Source organism: Brassica napus, chromosome C7 (assembly GCF_020379485.1).
Source record: "Brassica napus cultivar Da-Ae chromosome C7, Da-Ae, whole genome shotgun sequence".
NCBI classification, from domain to species: domain Eukaryota; kingdom Viridiplantae; phylum Streptophyta; class Magnoliopsida; order Brassicales; family Brassicaceae; genus Brassica; species Brassica napus.
The window spans coordinates 30,611,457-30,629,986 of NC_063450.1; the positions used below are offsets into that span (position 1 = coordinate 30,611,457).

An 18,530-nucleotide genomic window follows, 5' to 3' on the forward strand; every position below is an offset into this window, starting at 1 on the left:
TTCCCTTTTTCATAGATTTTTTAAAAATTGATTTGTCATATTTCTTAAGGTAAATTTGATTAACGGGTTGATTAAACATCTTATACATCACGATTAAGTGTTTGCATGTTAATGTTTTAGATTTGTAGTTGTAAAATATCGATTTAGGTTCTTGGAAAGGGGGAAGTTTGGTTCTTGAAATCTTATACTAGTTGTTGTACGATTGTGTATGTTTTCAAGTAGAGTAGATGTTGTCTGATTGTAATATAGGCCATGGGTATATTGATTGTTGTTGATGAATTGAACAAATTGTTATTCTTTCTGAAATTATAACTAGGTGGAATACATATTCTAGGATAAGGAGAATGTAAATGTAAAAGGCATTTGTCTTGCTCTCATTATTTGTGTTATGATATCGTTACTTTAACATGTTGAACTAACAAGTTTTTCTGCGCTTTTAGATATGTCTCTGTAGTTACCAAAGAGGATTTTTAAGGAGGGCGAGGAGCCCCAAGTGACTCAGATCAATAACAACTGTAGGATTGACTACATTATGCGAAAGTTCACTGAGTGGATGCCAAAGGAGTTGGAAGTTATGAAAAAAGATCCGGTTTTTTCTCAGATTTTTAAGCTGCATAAGAATGGTCTTTGGTTCTCAGCGAGAGTGGTACACAGCTTCTTGTGTAGGGAGCTGGTGACTTACAAATTGCACGAGCTTTGGTTCGTCTTTGCGAGGAGACCACTTTGATTTTCATTACAAGAATTCCACGCAGTAACCGGGTTTGAGTGCAATACTCGTATCTCTCTTAAGGAGTTCGAAGACTGGAAATATGACGGTGGTTTCTGGAGCAATGTGTTGAGGAGAAAAGATGGAACAGTTACACTCTTCAACCTGTGGAATAAGGACAAGGAAGCTGTTAAGAAGTGGAAGAATGCAGATCGCATACGACTCATCTATCTGGCCATCATTCTTTGTGTGGTTTTAGCGAGAGATGAGAAGGCTAATATCCCCCTCAAATACATCAAGGTGGTCATGGATCTTGAGAAGGTTCTAAAGTATCCTTGAGGAGTTGATGCTTATGATCTTCTCTACAACTCAATAGCCAAAACTCGTGACAACCTGAAGGATAAGACTACTATTTATGTGTTGGATGGATTCTCTTACGCCTTCTAGATTTGGGCAATGGAAGCTGTACCAAAGATTGGGAATCTTTGTGGAAAAAAACTTGACAAAGGTTTCACGAACGGTCCTAGATGCATAAACTGGATGGGAGCTGGAAATGTGTCATATGAGGAGATTATTTGGTTGGAGCAAATACTGACACCTGAGGTAATCTCTTATCTTTATGTAAGTTGAGTCCATCCGGTTTCTATGAGTTTTTTAGGATTTAACTCTCTGTACCTTTCTTGTGTAGGATGACATCTATGCATATATCGACTGGAGAGGAAATTATGATGTAGTCCAATCTGATGCTTTTCGCAGAGATGATGATGTGGAGGATGATAGAATCAAGAAACTGATGGAGTTGATAAGAACAAAACATGATTTTAGTGACCATATTTGGGAAATCAAAGAAACTCCAGAGGTTTGTTCAGATCTTCATGATGAAGCACCTGTGAATGATGAATCGGCTGTGAATGATGAATCAGCTGAGAATGATGAAGACTATCATACTCCAAAAGGATCAAAGAACCTAAGCTCTACATCAAGAAGGGGTAAGAAGAGGCTTCCGGATCGTGGTATGGAAAAAAGGAAGCATAAGGTTCTCTCTAGTGGACCTAAGCAAGCGCCTTTTAATGAAGACATGAAGGCTTTTGTGGCACAGTTGTTTGAGCAGAGTTTCTCTGGAATAGAACAGCGGCTACAAAGACAGATGACTGAGACAGTTGAGCAAATGAAGACAGAGCTTAAAGATTCACGGAAGGAAGCAAGCGTTGACGTTGAGCTTGGAGAGCCTTTAGCGTAGAAGCCTTCACCGAGCCAGCCACCATTGAGGAGGTCCACACGCGGGGTAAAGAAACACTAGTTTTCACCACTCTCTTAAATGTTATTTTGTCTTGTTTATTAGGTGGTTTGTGTGTCTGTTTGTCTTACTGTCATCTATGATATCGGCCTTAATTTTGTGGTGTTTTATAAGGTCTCGGTTTGTAAGTGTGCTTGGTGTGTTAGTGTCCTTGGTTTGTAAGCGTGTAGTTTGAAATTTATGTAAAATGTTGGTGTGTAAAATATTAGAACTATTTATAAATTGTTCATGTAATGGATTTGTTTGTGCTTAATATTATGCTGTTAATTTATTATTTATCCTAACATAACAGGAAGCATCCCAGAGTTCATTTGATGTGAATTTTAGCCAAGCAGATGATATCATTCCCGGGATAGGTACGCAAGGCAATGAAGGGCTTTCTCAGACCTCGTATGTGCCCAGCTTTGATCCATCTCAGACTAATAAGGGAGATGAGTGGTGGACTCCAAGGACTCCAGTTCGAGATTCAATAGCTCCACTGCCGTCACATTGGGAGAAATGGAATAAAGGAAAAGAACTTCAGCTTACTGATTCACCATTGCGCACAGATGGTTCTCCGCAGTCGTCACTGTATTATTGCTCAGAAGAATCATGGATAGGATTCACGGAATGGGTTAAGAAACCAAAACCTTTACCACTTGGTCCGTCAATCTTAAATTTGTTTATAGCTACAAGGATAATAAGTCCTGGACAATGGCTTGGCAACGAGGTAATGTTTTCTTGTACTAATTTGTTGAATTTATCTTTGTAACACATCTTCGTTGCTACATTAGTTTATTTTCATTGTGAATATTCAGGAAATGGATGCAGTTATGTTTATATGGCGAGTCAACACAACTTTGAAGCGTTGGGCTCCAAGCCGTGTTGCTTCCATGAATGCTATGTTCTGCCTCCAAATCGACGCTGCATACAAAAAGTTCTTTCCCAACAAAAAAGCCTATGAATTGCCTGATTTTCTTCTTGGGTACAGCAGAGGAGAGCTTCCATCTCATGGGCGGACTGATCAAGTTTGGGGTGTCGATGTTGATCGTATCTACTTTCCTTTGTTTGTAAATGGTAATCATTCACTCCTCTACACGTCTTAGTTTTCAGCTGGCTTTCATTTACAAATTTAGTATTGTCCAATGCAGGTAATCAATGGGTTGCTGTCTGTATCAACATTATTGAAAAAAGGATGGAAGTCTTTGACTGCGGTGGGGGGAAGAATAGACAATACGTTGAGAAGTTTGCTGCTATGATTTCTAGGATAGTGAAGGCCGTTGCACCACCTGAAAGACAGAAGCAGCTACTCCTCGCATCATATTTGATCGTGGATGTGCCTATGAAGATGAGATTGAACAAGTCTTGTTGTGACTGCGGTGCATACGCACTCAAGCACATAGAATGTCATCTGATTGGTATCGACCTCAGTTTATTGGATGATAAAATAATCATGGGTTTCAGACAGAAGATTGGTGTGGATTTACGGGAGGCTGCACACGATCTCATTTACGCTGAGGCAATGACACGATATGTGTCTTCACCATGGGAGAGAGAAGAGGTCTTTGACCTCGAAGATTGATTATGTGTCTAATTATGTGGAAAACTCTAACTTTGGATTTTTTAGGAATTATGTGACAATTCTATCTTTGTTTTTGTAGAATTTTTAATTCTTCTAATTTGATTTTCTGCAATGAATAGTGTACTACTTGATCATAAAACCTGAGGACCAAAAACACATTCAGAATATATCCATAATTAATAAACAAACCCTAAACCCTAAACAAATTCTAAACCCTAAATAAACCCTAAACCTTAAACCCATAACCTCAAATATACCCTAAACCCTTAACTCTAACCAAAGTCGAAACCATAACCCCAAACACACATGACATCTATTTATTCACTAGTAATGTAAATCTTATACTAATTATCAATTGATCAATTGTCAGACCACTTTCTTTGCTCCATGTTTTGAAACTAATTTAGAGGATTCGAAGACAAAGTACATACGTTTGGTAGTAGGTTGTAGTCGTATATTTTGTGATTTTTTTTCTGATCTGCCTTTGGTAGAATACACGTTATAGAAGTATGAAACGACGTTGTTTAGCTATTTTGACCTATTCCCTTTTCTTCCTCATTCTTCCTCGATAGAGAGAATTACAGCGGCAAAAATTTGGAGTTCGACTCAATCATGTCTTCGGTCAATTCTTCATCCACTCCAACAGATCAAGTCACCAAACAACGCGGAATTCCCACGAGATGCAATTGCGGTGAGGAACTGTATCGTTTCACTTCAAACACAGTTAAAAATCCAGGAAGATTATTTCATCGTTGTCCGATGGGATCTGAGAAGGTTAGTCTTACAATTATGGAACTTTGTCTTTGTTTCAATCTAACTGTTTATTGGATGTTAATGATGAAGGACAAAACTCACTTGTTCAAATGGACTAATAAGTCGGTTGTTGAGGAAATTGAAGACTTCCAGGACCGGTTTGACGTGCTGCATGTTGACAATATCGAGTTTCAGAAATCAGTGAGAGCTGGTGAGGCCATGATGAAAGACCAAGAGAGTAGAATTGAAGAGATGGAAGATGCAATTGCACATTGTGAAGAGAAGATCACAGAATGCATTAGGGAATTAAGGATCATAAAAGCTTTGTTTGTGTGTTGTTTGGTGATGGTCTTCATGTACCTTGCATATGCATGATGTTCATGTGCTGCCTCAAATTGTTGTTTTTTTTCAAACAAGTTTAAGACTATGTTTCTTGTTATTTCTTGGTGATTATCATCTACTAGAACCAATAATTTTGCAAATACCAAATTGTCACAAACATAGATCGATTAGTCTCAAGAGTTTAGGAAATACCACATAGTCAAATAGGTTCTTAAACAGAAGATCACTATGTTTCAAGATCAATAAGAAACAAAACATAGACAGCAGAACACACAGAACAAACTAGATGGGTAAATCACATGTTCCTCTCTTGTGTCCTTTGGTACCACAACGACTGCGCTTGTGCTTTTTATTCTTTCTTGATCCTTGAGAAGATTTTATCTTGTCTTTTACTGATTCATACCTTCTCTTTATTGGCCGGCCAGCACTCTTTCTTGTCTCTGGTGGTAAAACCTTAGCAAGTTTAACCTCAGCACGGACATTCCATTCACACTCCGGAACTGCTATTGGATTAATGGATTCCGCATAGGTGGTTCTCCACGCTGCAGTGGTGTATAAGCCGTCAGTAAATATGTGCACTTCCATGCATGTACCAACAAAAACGTGATTGATTGGAGTCAATATGCTGAAATTACCAAAAATAAATAGGTCCCAAGTTCATGTGTTTATACTTCCATACCTCGTGAATAAATGTCAGGAATGACATGTCGGCAAGAAATTTTTCATATATTGTACTTCCCACATGTGCATGTTCTTCTTTCTAAATCAACATGACAATCATATATGTCTCCTTTCACAAGCGATTTGAAGTCGTCAACCTTGTAGACTTGAAACCCATTTGCCTTCACAATTCTCATGTCAATCTTTTTCTCCACCTTAGTGGTTAAAGGATCAAGATGCTTAGAGCTTACCAAGCAACGCTCATAGAACCATCGAGTCAACAGTTCTCATATACTATCTAGCAAAGGAATAACCGGATATTCTCTAGGAATTCTCAGAATTGAATTTATCGACTCTGCAGGGTTTGTGGTCCTAATGTCATACCTTTCACCAGGGAAGAGAGAACGAGCCCATTTGCGCACACCAGCCTTCCGTAGATATTTTCCAAGCTCAGGACTCATTTCAAAATTTTCGGTGATACGTTCCTGAAATTCAGTGTACCTATATGCTCGTGAAGCCTTTTCCACCAAGGCAGCAACCCTTTTGTCTTAAAAATGCAACCACATTGGTCAACAAGTGATGAATGCAAATTCCATGTGCTGATTGAGGGTAGACAGTCCCAATCGCTTTAGAAATAGACGCATTTCTATCTGAGACAAAAGCTAGGTCTTGACAATCAGCAATAACCACTTTCAACTGTCTGAAGAACCACCCCCATGAATCGTCATTCTCCGAATCAACAACCCCAAATGCAATCGGATACAAATTAGAGTTACCATCTACAGCAGTAGCAACAAGTAGAACTCCTTTGTATTTATTTTTCAGAAAAGTTCCATCAACAACAATCACCCTTCGCATTGCATTGTAGAATCCTCTAACTGATTGCCAAAATGACATAAATAGATACATGAATCTTCTCTTCTCATTAGTTTCATAGTGAGTATGCGTACCAGGATTAGCTTCTTTAAACATATGCAAATATGTTGGGATTTTAGCATAACTGCGATCTGGTATACCTCTAGCAGCTGCAAAGCAAACTCACGAGCTTCCCAAGCGTGCCAATAAGTAATCTCACAACTATGCTCCAATCTCATAAATTGAATGATGTCATTTGCTTTTGGGCCATCGTTTGCATCATCTAATCGATGTTGTATCAGAGTCCCAATTGTTCTTGCCGATGTTGTTTTTCCGAATTTACTTTTCTTTGAAGGAGCACATGAATGTCTTCCCTCGCACTGGTTGATCATGAAATATGTAGACCCATCTATACCTTATGCACGCACAGTCCAGTTGCACAATGCATCCTTACATCGAATATACCACCATTTTCTGGTGGATTTGAAAACAGTGTAATCGAAATTATTCTTCATCGCCAAAATTTCCATTGTGGCCTTCATAACCCTTTTACTTCTGAAAATTTGATCCTTCTTCACGAAATCTCCTCTCCAAGCTCGACCCTCCTTTTCACTGTCTCCATTGTTTCCACTCCTTAACCCAGCATCATCGGAACCATCCGCAGCGACATGATCCTTCCTTGTATCACAAGACTCCTTTGACGGCTTCACAAAATCTGCTCGAGTTATCTCAGGAACTTCTTCATCCTCAACATTAATTGAATCACACGGCTCCTTATTCAAATAAATATTGACTCGTTCTTTTTTATTTACACCCAAACCAGAAAACGTGACACACAAGATAGTAGATGAATCCCTCTTTGCATACGCCACAAAATTATATGCTTGCCGATCATTGGTGATAATAATTGGAGGATTCCCTCTTTGATTCACCATCGAATAATTGAACTCGGTATTAAGAACATTATGGTCCACCCCATAATCCCCACACACGATCCTCTTGAGCTTCTCCAATGGAGTAGTAGTTTCTAATAAGACCATTCGACCACGCCTTGCTTTGTCTACCACGAAACTCCACTCTTCACTGCAACTAGACACCCATTCATCAGATTTAACATAGATTAGAACCATGTTGTATTGATAGAGAGAAGCGATGAATTTGTGGATGAAGAACAGAGAAACACAAACGAACAAGTTATGTCACGTAGTATAACCAACCTATATCATTGAGTTGTGGCTATATATCGTTATCAAATTGTAGGTAGACCGAAGACATCTTTCTTGATTATAACGTAATTGATTCTATATGTGCTAGAAAATACAAGAAAGATTAGTTTACGGTGTATACCCTTGATATATCTATGTTTAAAACTTAGAATCGGACATATAAACTAGGTAGATTACCAGAATGAGTTTTCTAACTGTACCTAGAAGATAAAATAAAATATGATTCCAATTTTTTTTTAAAAAATTTTAAACATATATATTGTCATACTTATGTTTCCAACAGTTTTCATATTTTTTTTTACATTTTTAAAATTCAATTTACTATTTTTCCCATTAAAGAAGGGTAAAACGATGTTCATGTTGTAAAAGAATGGGGAACTGTCTGTGTATTATTAATGAACAATAGAGGTTCCTTATATATTACAAAGTATAGGAAAAAGAAAATTATCCAAAACCTAATACAACATGAAATAGGAAAAGATCTAAAACAGAGAAATAGAAAACATCCTAGATCTAAGGTCGGCCAAGGGATAGGCCGACTCTCTCTCCTCAGCCGCCGACTCTCTCTCCTCCTTTGGCCACGGCTGGGCCTTGTCTTGGTCTTGGTTATGGGCCATCCACATAATGATTTATAACACTCCCCCTTGGACGCCATAACCATATGGGTTTGTATCATGCACGACGTTGCCTCATTAAAACCTCTCTAGGAAAACCAAAAACCCAAGGTGGGAAAAAATGGAAACCGTAGACAGGAAAAAGAGTACAACACATGACACTCCCCCTGATGAAGGCATCACCGAAGATCCTTCAACTGGCGCATTCCTATCTGATGAACCAGCTTCCTGAACGTTGAGGTCGGCATAGACTTATTGAACAGATCGGCCGAATTGTCACTGGACCGAACCTGAACCACTTTAACTTCTTTAGCCTTCTGCAGGTCGTGGGTGAAGAAGAACTTAGGCAAGATGTGTTTCGTTCTATCTCCCTTAACGTATCCATCTTTGAGCTGAGCTATACAAGCTGCATTGTCCTCATACATGATCGTTGGTTCTTCCTTTTCTTTTCCCACGGCCAGGCCACTCTCTTTAAGAATATGGCCGGTCATGTTCCTCAACCACACAAGCTCTCGGCTTGCTTCGTACATGGCTATGATCTCGGCATGATTAGATGATGTTGCCACTAAGGTTTGTTTTGTGGACCGCCAACTTACTGCAGCCCCACTGTGTATAAACACATAACCTGTCTGAGATCTAGCATTGTGTGGGTCAGATAAGTACCCAGCATCTGCATACCCGGCCAAGCTATCTCCTGGTCGGCTCGTATAGAACAAACCGAGATCGGTTGTTCCTTGCAGATATCTGAACAAATGTTTTATTCCGTTCCAGTGCCTAAGTGTCGGACATGAACTGAATCTAGACAGTAAACTCACGGCAAAACTAATGTCCGGTCTAGTATGGCTAGCCAAATACATTAAGTCTCCAATAGCACTTAGATAAGGTATTTCCGGCCCGAGCATATCCTCGTTCGGCTTCCTTGGTCCGAATGGATCCTTCTCAAGGTCTAAGGACCTCACGACCATAGAACTCGACAAGGAATGAGCCTTGTCCATATTGAACTGCTTGAGTATCTTTTCTGTATATGTCTTTTGATGCACAAGGATTCCATTATCCACATACTCAAACTGCAGTCCCAAACATAACTTAGTTTTTCCTAAGTCTTTCATTTCGAATTCTTTCTTTAGACATTTGACTGTTTGGAAAATCTCTCCAGGGGTTCCAATCACATTCAGGTCGTCCACATAGACAGACATAATCACGAAGCCCTTGCTGTCAAATCTCTTTATAAAGATACATGGACTTATTGGATCGTTCTTATAACCCTCTTTCATTAGGTACTCTGATAATCTGTTGTACCACATTCGACCTGATTGTTTCAAACCGTACAAGGCTTTATTCAGCTTAATACAATGCTGTTCTCGGGAACCTTTCTTATCTTTGAGCTCAATACCCTCTAGAACCCTCATATGAATTTTATAGCTTCTTTCCATTTGATCCAATCTGATCTTTGCATGCATTCATATATGGACGTGGGTTCTAGATCCTCATCTTTTTTTCATGATCTCAAGTGTTACTTTATAAGCAAAAATATCATCGACGTCGATATCATTTATGTTCCATTTCGTTCCAGACATTATATGATTTATAGAGATCTCTTGATTGTCCGGCCCTTGTGTCCCATGAAGTTCGGCGTCCTGAACCCCATCATTTGGAACGGTCGGATCATTTGGCATGGCCGGCTCACTTGGCTCGACCGTCTGGGTCGGCTCGGCCGGTCCATCAATGATCTGGACGGTTTCCTTGATGCTCTCGGATCCAGCACCTCTCTTGGACTTCCGAGGCTGTTTATCTTTGGAACCAATAGGTCTACCACGTTTGAGACGTTGTTTAGACTCTGTAGCCACTTGACCTTGTCCCTTCTGGACATCTATTCGTATTGGTGCATTACAAGCCGGGATATACGATTTTGTCACTCTATTTGGGTCAGCAAATGAATCTGGCAACTGATTAGATAGCTTTTGAAGATGTATAATCTTTTGGACTTCCATATCACATTCTTTAGTCCGAGGATCTTGCCAAGATATTGATGGTCGAGACCATTCGATTTCTTTGCTCAATTCTTTGCTCAACCGGCCGTTATCTCCCCCTAAGGTCGGATATGTGGACTCATCAAACTGTGAGTCTGCGTATCTAGCCTTAAGAAAATCACCGATTGTTGGCTCAAGATACTTTATAATGCTCGGGGAGTCATATCCTACGTATATTTCCATCCTCCTTTGTGGTCCCATTTTCGTTATCTGTGGTGGAGCAATTGGAACGTAGACGGCACATCCAAATGTTTTTATGTGGGACACGTCTGGCTCATGACCCGTGAGTAACTGGGATGGCGAATATCTATGCTCACTAGATGGCCTGATGCGAATCAGTTCTGCTGCATGTAATATGGCATGTCCCCACGCTGATACCGGGAGCTGAGAGCGCATGAGTAATGGTCTGGCTATCAGCTGGATACGTTTAATGAATGATTCGGCCAAGCCGTTCTGCGTATGTACATGTGCCACGGAGTGTTCTACACTTACACCCATGGACATACAATAGTCATTAAACGTCTGAGACGTAAACTCACCAGCATTGTCTAGACGTATAGTCTTTAAAGGAAAGTCAGGAAAGTGTGCTCTCAGTCTTATTATCTGAGCAAGCAGGCGTGCAAATGCCAAATTCTGAGTGGACAGTAGACAGACATGCGACCATCTGGTCGATGCATCAATCAGGACCATGAAATACCGAAATGTTCCACTAGGTGGGTGTATTGGTCCACATATGTCTCCCTGATTCCTTTCCAGAAAATTTATGATCTCTTTATTAACTTTGGCTGGTGATGGCCTGGTTATGAGTTTCCCTTGTGCACATGCTGCACATGTGAGATTGTATGGGACAACTCCTTTAAACGTGTGCCCTTGTGAGTTTATCATCAACTTTCGCATCATGTTAGTACCGGGATGGCCAAGTCGGTTATGCCATAAAGTGAAATTGTCGCAGGCATTAGCCTCGATTATACTGACCTTTGCATAGTATAGGCCAGTAGACATTGCAGGTAAGGTTTCTAGGATCCTTTTATAGCCTTTGGTGATCGAAATTATGTTAAGGAATTCTTTATTTCCTTCTTCCCATGTTTCAAGATGGAAACCATTCAATCTTATGTCTTTGAAACTCAACAGGCTCCTTTTAGAGTTTGGGGAATACAAGGCATTTTTTATCTCTAGATGAGTGCCCTTAGGCATCAATACATAAGCCTGGCCGTGACCTTCAATCAGGCCGGCTACACCTGCAATGGTGTGTACGTTTGCACTTTGCATTGTGAGATTCATGAAATATCTTTTATCTCTAAGTATTGTATGACTTGTGCCACTATCCACCACGAGTATGCTCATCTCATCATTCATTTCTATAAATAAGGTTTCATTTCTCAGAGACTTCAAAACTTTCATTTATTAAAGTTGCAGAACACCGAAATTAAAAACACCAAATCAATCATAAAACAATCATAAAGCAATAAAACAAGTCGTATCAAAAATTTTAATCTTTGAGACAATCAGAAGTCTCAAAATCCATCACGTCGCCATTTGCAACATCAGATTCTTTATCAGCCTCATAACCGGAATCATGGACCATATGAGCCTCCGGGTTCTTGTCCTTAATACTTTCCTGGTAGAGCTTACATAAGTGCTTAGGAGTTCTACAATTCTTGGCCCAATGGTTGCTCATCCCACATCTGTGACAAACGGATTTGGTTGAGTAAGACGGTTTGGATATACCGCCTCGACCTCGTCCATATCCGCCTCGGCCACGGCCGGGATTAGAACCACGACCACGGTTATTGTTGTTTCCTTTTCGGCCAGCCAAGTACTTATCTCGACCGTTTGAGTAATTGTCATGGTTTATGTATCCACCACGGCCTTTGCCATGTGATCTTTTATCATTTTGGATGTAATTGCACTCGTTGAGATTTTTCTTTTCAACTTCATTGGCCTCTGGTAATGGAGCAGATCCGACAGGTCTAGCTTCACTGTTCTTCATCAGGAGCTCATTGTTTGCCTCGGCCAATAGCAGGCACGAGATCAGATCAGTGTATGTGGCAAAGCCTTTCATTCGGTACTGCTGCTGCAGGATTATGTTTGAGGAATGAAACGTTGAGAATGTTTTCTCGAGCAACTCTTCTTCGGTTACTACTTCACCACAAAGTCTCAGCATCGAGACCGTCTTAAACAAGACCGAATTGTACTCATCCACTGACTTATAATCCATGAATCTTAGATTCTTCCAGTCATTTCTAGCCTTTGGGAGTAACACCGTTTTTTGGTGATCATATCTATGCTGTAAAGCATCCCAAAGCTCTAGTGGATTTTCCATCGTAATGTACTGATCTTTTAGACCTTCAATGAGGTGATGGCGTATAGTACTTATAGCCCTGTACCGATTCTTATCGGTCTCATTGTTGCCCTTGATGATTGTATCACCAAGTCCTTTTGACCTTAAGCTAATCTTTGTATCTAGCGCCCACTGCAAGTAGTTATCTCCGGAGAGATTAAGGGCTGCGTAGTCTTTATTTGAGATTTTTGACATCTGAATCACATCATCATTTCAATTTAGGTTCACAATGTGATCATGTGGCCGCATGGTATAACAAGCTCGGCCACAAACTTGTCTTACGCATCTATGAGAAAACAATCAATCTAATCGACCATGGTACGAACAAACAAGCCACACGGCTAGGTAGACAAGCAATAGGATCGGGCATGTAAAACTAATTTGACCATGGTGCGAACAATCCTAATATTTGATTCTATATGTACCAGAGAGATTAAGGCCACACGGCCATATGAATTTCAATGCAATCAGATTCGAATTCGTATGTTTTTTACATGCTGGTCGATTTCATTAATCAATGTGAATGCAATTCAATTCAAATTCATATGTAATGCAAACAACCTTAGCAATTTGATTTATGAATTTAGGGTTTCATCTTTAAAAACTAAAGCTACCGGTTTAAATTAAAAGGTTTCAAAGCCTTTAGGATTCAAGTTCTAGATCAGATTACTTCAATCAATCTAACAATCCTAAAACCTCAATTCAATAAACAATTCAATCAATTAAAAATCGAATTCAGTCCTTTAGGGTTTAGGGTTTCGATTCCTAAATTAGGGTTTCTCAAAATCAAATCAGGAACAATCAATTTAAGTTCTAAGGAATCGATTTCTATATTTCTAATTAAGAGATTGCCGATTTTAATCTTGTAGGTTTTTAGGGTTTTGATCAAGATCAAAGTTTCCATAATTATGGATTAGGGTTTCTGATCAATCTAGGTTCTCAGATTAAGTTTATACCTTTGTTTGTAGGGGTTTAGAACCGGACCACCTTTAGAGAGAGAGAGAGAGAACGAATGGATGCAATCGGGTCGCGGATGGGAGCAGTCGCGAGCTGAGGACGATCGCCGGCTGTCTCGGGTGCGAGTCTCTCGGACGCAGGTCATGTCGGGTGCGATCGCGTCTCGGGTGTGGATGCGAGCTGGACGGGTTCTTCTGAGCTGGAACGTGATCTGAGAACGTCAAGGATTCAAGAGGGATCTTCTGAGTTCTTGATTGAACTAAGAACGTGATTAGGGTTTTAGGTGTGGTCGCCGGTTTTTGGCTTTTAGAGTTGAGAGGTTTCGATTTGTCTCAGGGATCTAGAGACGATCGTGCTGATAACGTGTTGTAAAAGAATGGGGAACTGTCTGTGTATTATTAATGAACAATAGAGGTTCCTTATATAAGGATTACAAAGTATAGGAAAAAGGAAATTATCCAAAACCTAATACAACATGAAATAGGAAAAGATCTAAAACAGAGAAATGGAAAACATCCTAGATCTAAGGTCGGCCAAGGGATAGGCCGACTCTCTCTCCTCAGCCGCCGACTCTCTCTCCTCCTCTGGCTACGGCTGGGCCTTGTCTTGATCTTGGTCATGGGTCATCCACATAATGATTTATAACAGTTCAGAATTAGTAAAAATATGAGAAGTCTTATTGTGACAAATAAAAGTTCAAAGTGTCATATTTTTCCAATTCTCCTGAAAAAAAAAATAGCTTTCGTGTTTGAACATTGCATGTCTATATGTGTTACTGATGAATATTAGCATACGCTGTATTAGATTCCATTAACTTATTAAGGGCCCATATTTTGCTTATTTAATCTGATATCAAATCCACTAGAGATTTGGAAACCAAAATTTCAAAATATTTAGTGTGCATTCTCCTTAAACTGGGCATCAAGTATTAGCTATATGCAAAGCCCAAGTGTTGCTAAAAAGGAAATAAGAAAAAATGAGGCAAAATCAAATTAATTTTATTTCGGTATAGTTTTATTTAACTCGGTATAATGATTTGAAACTGTTTTATATTTCTAGTGATTTTTATTTCTAGGACATTATATAAAATTGAAGCGATATTGAATAAATATGTTTCAATGATATGAATTGTTATGATTTTAGATAATTGTAGTGGACGGTACGGATTGATCCGTTTGTGGACAACTTTTTTCCTTGTTCGCCATTCTTTAATTTTGGTACATTTTGGTGCAAATATATGTTGAAAATATACTAGTTTGTCCAGTTCTCAAATTTGCCAACTGATTAGTTCACATCTCACCCACTATAGCCATGGTTCATTTTTTGTTTTGGTCCGATCTGGATAACTTCAATTTGAGAAAAATAGAAATGCAAGTGAAGGTCTCTTTGGAACACCTCAAAGTAAGTTGGTCCCTACAACAAGACAATCACACCTTTTCTCATCTTCAATAAAATAAGAAAATTTATGCATTATTATATCTTCTTTTTATCCTGGTTTATTCTTTTTATAAAATAATTTCTATGCAGATACGAGACTGATAATTCTTTTTGAACACCTTTAGTGAAAATGATGCATCAAGTCTTCTTCACCTAACTATAGTGCACCTCCACACATGACCCAATAAATGGGCAATTCTCAATCACTAATACCCAAAATATATGTTCATGTATCCTTTCGCTTTAATTATTTGCTTGACATCTCTGTGTTTGTCGGAGTGTACAAAATAAGACATCCCTAACCGTTATATGGTTTGCATAAACCTTTGACCAATCATGGTTTTTAACATATATTTACGTCAAGAACATGTATTTACTGTACATACTGATAGGATCTTAAGTAAGGAGAATAGGAAGATTCTTTTACATTTCGGAAAGTAAACAGCATATCGTTTCTTTACAATCCCATGTTCTAATGCAAGTGTAGCTCAAAGACAACTATACGACAAAGCCTGAATTTATTCTCACCGTTTTATAAACGATTTGTGTTTCCAATCTTTAGGCCCTTTTGATATCACATTTACTTCAAATAATGTTTTGATGATTTATTCAGTCTTTTTATATAACTTGTTCAAAATTTTGGGAACAGAAATGCACTTTGGGGTGCTTTTCACAATAAAAAGCAAAAATATGAGTAAAATCAGAGATGATAAAAAGACAACCTCTGCAAAGTAACTTGTATAATTTACTTTATTATTTTTTCTAGGTTCTCTCATCTCTTTTCTTTTCAAAATCACACAAAAGTAAAGAAATGTAGTTTAATTCCAAACCTGGTCTATGCATGTTCTTACAATATCCATATATTTGGCTACTTAAGGAAGGAAAAATTATCATCCTCTTCCCCCCCCCGTAAAATTAAGATTTCAATGAAAAAATGTTAGTTTGGAAACTATATATAGATTTGTGACAAAAAAGGAAACTATATATAGATAGATAGTTTTACAAAATTCGATTATTAAAAGAAAAAGTTGTGTGAATAAACACAATTTTTACCTTTTATTTGTTAATCTTCAAAAAGCAAAAGCTAAAGTAGAGTGACACAAAAGCTATAAGTGGCAGATTTGCAGATTATACACCGTTTTAGGCCACCTCTGACATCTTTAAATAATTTTTACTCTCAACATTTACTTTTTTACCTCTTCTTTTTAATCTCTGTTCACACTAAATGTACTGTTAACATGCATCAAACATTTCAATTAATTCGTCCTTCTGACCACTGGTAAAAAGGAAATTTATGAATTTTTTGTCGATATAAAATTTAAAGTTTATTTCTTCTTTTTTTTTTGTCAACTTTGCTTTTATTAAAGCCTTAACAGTACAAAGACGATTCGAAAGCCCAATACAACCATTAAAAGTCCAGAACTTAAAGATAACTATTATACAAAAGATACACGTATAGTACACGTGCCAAGGAAATGGCTGGTCTTTGGGTGGTGAGAAGCTTCCCGAGATATTCAGTTCTGCTCACCGGCGTTCCGTTGAACTTTCCGATCATCCCTCCGGTAGTCTTTTTGGAGATGACGCATGAAGATTTATCGCCTCTTTCGAATCCGTCTTGAAACCCACATGCAGTGCTCGCCGGTTCTTCTAATTTGAACTCAAAATGATCCTCGATCATTAAACTTAGGGATGGTCAGATCGATTAAAAAACAGATCATATGTCAGGACGTTTTATAACAAAACCCCAACTTTACTTAATCCATTTCCAATCGATTGATTTCATCCATTAACTTCGACTCTCAACCAAGAAAGAGAAACTTCCCGACGTGTTTTAACAGGAAGGAGATATTACTCTCCGATAGAAGAGATCTAGCACTCAAAGATCACAAGAGAGCAAATCGAAGATCCGGAATAAGAAATTAAACTTGCACGGGGAGGAGATATTCAAGCAAACCGGAGATAGAAAATGAAGACATGATGAGAAGCTCCGATTAGCTTGAGATACACAACAAAAATCGCCTAGCGAAGAAAAATTTCCGACGAAGCGGAACCGAAGTCGCCTTAGCGAAAGCAAGATCCGACAAGCGGAAGATCAAATCGATCATGAAGATCGATTGTATTTACAACAAAAGCAAAAGTGAGAGATGGTAACCGGCAGCAAAGGCCACCGGCCACCGACGTTGATCTTTTATTAAACCGCTTTAGAGAGAAGTTGGAGAGAATAGAGAGACTTTTTTATCGATTTTGACAATTAAGTTTATTTCTTCTAAGATGCGAAGTTATGATGTCGGAAGAAGTTTTTTTTTTGTCATACAGTCGGAAGAAGTATTAAGTAATTAAATTGCTGACAAAGAGAAAGTAATTAAACTATTAGGTTAAACTAACAGTAATAGTAAAAATCGGTTGACTAAAGCTTTTTTTTTTTGAAAAAAAAAATCGGTTAAAGTTCTAAAAAAAACTCGGTTGACTAAAGTTTTAATCCAGTTTAACTATTTTACGACAATTTTGCCCTTGTTTACTACTGAAATTTCGATGCAAGAATCTTAATTCAATCTTTCATATAATTTTTTTTTTTTTGTCATCCAAAACATTCATTCCAAACTTAAAGGGATTCATACAAGCTAGCCTATATAGCTAGCCTAATCGGATCCTTTACTTCATAGAAGCTGAAGCATTGCTCGCGTGCTCGGACCTCTTTGGCAAGATTATCCGCACAGACATTTGCTGATCGAGAGATAAACATAAGAGATAAGTCTTTAAAGAGAGCATTCATAGCTTTAATTTCGTCCAAAACCGGTTCCAGAGCAGGCCACTGTTTCTTTTGTTGTATTATGTGCACGAGCTGTTGACAATCAGATTCAAAGTTTATGCGCCGGCATCCCCGGTTGTTTACTTCTTTCATCGCCCAACATAAGCTCTCGGCCTCTGCGTGTAGTGGCGTCTCTGTTTGTGGTCCTTTGCACCGTCCTCTTAACACCTCCACTTCCTGTTCAAACAAGACAAAACCCATTCCAATTCCATCGCTTGCCTCCACCCATGACGCGTCAACCTGACATCTCCACTGATGCGTTAGGTTAGGTGCTGGGGAAGGATTTCTCCTCTGGTTATTTTCTTCTTCTTTCGTGAAGGTCGTCTCAACGATCTGTGCCATCTTCCAAGCTTCCGCCTCCTGCCTTGCCAGTTGCAAAATATCCAAAGCTGTCGTGTCTAAGTTACTGAAGCACTTATTGTTTCGAGCCTTCCATTGATACCACATGATCCATGGAAATATCGAAGAGATGTCTCCGATATGGTTAGGCTCTTTACAGTACCTTAGCAAAGTATCGACATTAACATAAAGTGAAGAGCACGGGAACAACCCCAGAGATGAAGGGATATTAGATAGAGCCCAACATTGAATTGCCGGTTGACACTCGAAAAGTATATGATTTACTGTTTCTTGTTCTGCTCCACATCTCTGACAAGTACTATCTTTTCCACAATGACGTTCTTTCAGCTTACTTGCTGATGCTACAAATCCTGAGATAGCTTGCCATAGGAAGTGCTTAATTTTCCTAGGCGCTTTAAGTTTCCATACCTCTTTCTTAAAATCCTTTGTACTTGGTTCTGTCACTGCTTTGAGATGGGAGTTTTGTCTCTGTTCTACTGCCACCTTATATCATGTTCTCACTGTATAGCTACCCGACTTGGAATGTTTCCAGACATAGCTATCTTTGCGACCCGTGCGGCTAATTCTCATAGACAAAATGCG

The 18,530-nt window shown here is 38.8% G+C and overlaps 2 protein-coding genes across 2 annotated transcripts; one reads left to right on the forward strand and one right to left on the reverse strand.

Moving 5' to 3' along the window:
• The first annotated feature begins 532 nt into the window (after positions 1-532).
• On the forward strand, positions 533-1,946 carry LOC111212870. Its single transcript, XM_022714490.1, has 4 exons — positions 533-673; positions 791-1,027; positions 1,154-1,309; positions 1,395-1,946. Exons 1-4 carry the CDS (start codon positions 533-535, stop codon positions 1,944-1,946), a joined length of 1,086 nt encoding a protein of 361 aa, XP_022570211.1.
• Positions 1,947-17,405: 15,459 nt separating this feature from the next.
• Positions 17,406-17,930, reverse strand: LOC106441319. The gene has a single exon (XM_013883151.2). It carries the CDS (start codon positions 17,928-17,930, stop codon positions 17,406-17,408), a length of 525 nt encoding a protein of 174 aa, XP_013738605.2.
• Positions 17,931-18,530: the final 600 nt, after the last annotated feature.